The sequence below is a fragment of the Anthonomus grandis genome, chromosome 10, assembly GCF_022605725.1.
Source record: "Anthonomus grandis grandis chromosome 10, icAntGran1.3, whole genome shotgun sequence".
Taxonomy (NCBI): Eukaryota; Metazoa; Arthropoda; class Insecta; order Coleoptera; family Curculionidae; genus Anthonomus; species Anthonomus grandis.
Window position 1 is genome coordinate 11,774,990 of NC_065555.1, and position 2,954 is coordinate 11,777,943.

Genomic DNA, 2,954 nt, shown 5'->3' on the forward strand with positions numbered 1-2,954 from the left:
CGTGTCCGAGATTTTTGAAAAAAAAATGTTTTTTCATACCGAAAATAGCTCTGTTTCGTTTTCGCTGGGACACCCTGTATGTGCTTAATATTCAAGAAATTTAATAAATGAAATCAATTGATTGCGTTATCAAAAACTCTTAATCTCTTTTCTTTCAATAAAGTCCCAAAAACGAGTTGATAAGTGGTACATCTCAAGAGGCTTACCTAAAAGATATAAAAATCGTCCCCACGCAAAATTATTTCATTACACAGTTCACACACTATGTTCGCACACGATTCTAAAATCATTTTTGTAACCCTTTTTGCTGTTTTGGGTGCTTCAGCGCGCCCAAATCTAGAGCAAACTTTCTCACACATTAAAGTTGGGTATGCGATACTTAACGAAACCGTGGCACCGGCACCAGATGGTTGCTCCGTCACTAATGTTAGTGAGATAGCTTCCGCTATCTCCTCTTGCACCACCATTAATGTCGGTTCCTTTCAAGTACCTGTCGCTAACCAGCCTCTGATTATGAACTTAAAAACTGGAACTACAATCACATTTACTGGACAACTTGTATTTGCTAAGAACGAAGTTAAAGGCTATTTGATTGAGATTATGGGTAACAATATAAAGGTTGTGGGAACAAGTAGTAAGTATAGCACTTCTTTCTATCTTAATAAGATACAAATTAAAAAATATATCAAAATAAAAACTTTTGAAAGACAGATATTTCTAACAAATTATTGATTAGTAATAATATTTTTTTAAATCTTTGATAGCCACAAAAAATTATAAGAAAATAGTATCTTGATAGATGGTTTTTGTACCAGAAAACATCTTCAATAAAATTATTTTTATTTATTTTCAAGCTCATCAATTTCACGGTCATGGAGAATTATATTGGGATGGTAAAGGAGGCGCTGGTTCTACCAAGCCAACCTTTATGTACTTAAAAGGAACAAACCATTCATCATTTACTGGGCTCAACCTTTTCAATTGCCCCATGAGATGTGTTGCCATAGATGGTTCCAGTAATATCACCGTTTCTGGTTTCCTAATTGATAACCGTGCGGGTGCACCAGTAAGCATAATTATTTCTTTAATTCCAGCAGACTATTCAGTTTAATTTTTTTTAGTTCTTGAGATTTATGTAATATGTTTTATTTAGGGTACTGCAGCTTCAGGAAAAGAGGGTCACAATACTGATGGATTCGATGTCTCTAAGACTGAATTTCTGACTTTAAAAAATAATGTAGTCTATAATCAAGATGATTGCATCGCCATAAATGACGGTGCTCACATGCTTATTGACAACTTACACTGTAATGGAAGCCATGGATTTGATATTGCCACTGGAATGTCTACCACGAATACTAGCAGAAATCAGGTGAATAATATAACTTTCCAAAACTCTCAGTTGTTCAATGGAATGTATGGTCTTCATATTCTAACTTGCAATGATGGCGGTACCGGATTCGTCAAAAACATTCACTACAAGAATATAACATTTAATGGTGAGTTTGTCTTAATTATTAAAAATAGTATATTTTACTAAATCGTCTATATATGCAAATTTAGGACCATCTGATTATGGTATTATGATTCAGCAAGACTTTTCAAATGCCGCTCAAGGATCAACTGGAAATCCAACAGCAAACGTACCAGTTTCTAATATAACATACAAAGATATAACTGGAGTCATGAACGGGAAATTTTCTACTGCTCTTAGTCTTCGCTGCGCAACTAAAGGATGCTCTGATATAACGTTTGATAATGTTACCGTCACAAATGCAAAGGCTTCTAATGAATGTTGGAACTATACTATTAGCAGCTGGTGTTAAATTAATAGAAGACTTGTAATTTTATAAGACATTTTATTATATTGTGTAATTATTTTGAAAAAAATAATTTAAATAGGAAGGTTGCCTATATTAAAATTTGTTAAAAAGATCTCACACACAAGAGATGTAAACTGTCGTTATAGAGTTTAATAGAAATAAAGATTAAAAGATGAAATTCAGGCGTTCTATTTCTAACTGGGTAGTTGTGAGATGGCCTGGTTCTTTCACAACTTAAGAAGAAAGAGATAGTAATTTATATTTTTTGAAATCTTGATAAGGAGTCCTAGTATTAAGTCTCAGTAAATAACGAAAAGCTCTGCTTTGTAGTTTATAAGTGCGCCCAAATTTGATCGCATAATACGTACCCCCCATTTTAAGTCCCGAAAACTTTATAGAATTAACGACGTGTAAGCTGTTGTTTATAAGTGGTAATAATAATAATTCTTATTATTATATGTTTTTATTATTAATATTATAAATGTTACTAAAAACAGAGTTATGGGTACTACCTGTTGTCACATACAGCTTTTAAGTTATATCACTAACAAAGTACCGCTTTCATCACTTTAAACCTCTGTTAACTCATTAACGCCTGGCGTTACTACATGGCTACGGCAAACACGTGACTACTCAACGTGCGATGGCATTGGTCATGCGCTAGTAAATTTGTTACCAGCGTGTCATATCACCAATCACAGTGTGCAAAAACCACGCGTTCGCTTAGTTTCCGTAAAAACACCGAACTGTGTGTGTTTAGTGTGGTTAAATTTGATAGTTTTTGAAACATCGTGAAAATATGGATATACAATTCGAGTAAGTATAATTTTTTATTTATGTGTAATAGTAAGGGATATTTTGTTACACTGTGATGCTCAGAATACTATGGCTTATCGTGGGCTAAATTTGGAATAAAATCCATTGATAAGTTAGTGAGTTACAAGGGCGTAAACTTGTATGTTACCATACAGCAACACTAGGCGTTTGCACTAAGTGATTTCAAATAATTACAGATTTATGGCTTTGCACTTGCGGAAGCGCTTGATATGGTGTATAACGATGATCTTGACGCCGATATTTACATTGAGCCACCAGAACCCAATGTAGACACAGATGAGGACTCAGCTGACG

General features: G+C 34.1%; 1 protein-coding gene across 1 annotated transcript; it reads left to right on the plus strand.

The window, feature by feature from the left end:
- The first annotated feature begins 264 nt into the window (after positions 1-264).
- LOC126741695 (uncharacterized) lies at positions 265-2,001 on the plus strand. The gene is made up of 4 exons (XM_050448225.1): positions 265-634; positions 855-1,066; positions 1,154-1,499; positions 1,564-2,001. Exons 1-4 carry the CDS (start codon positions 265-267, stop codon positions 1,824-1,826), a joined length of 1,191 nt encoding a protein of 396 aa, XP_050304182.1. The 3' UTR covers positions 1,827-2,001.
- The last annotated feature ends 953 nt before the right edge of the window (positions 2,002-2,954 follow it).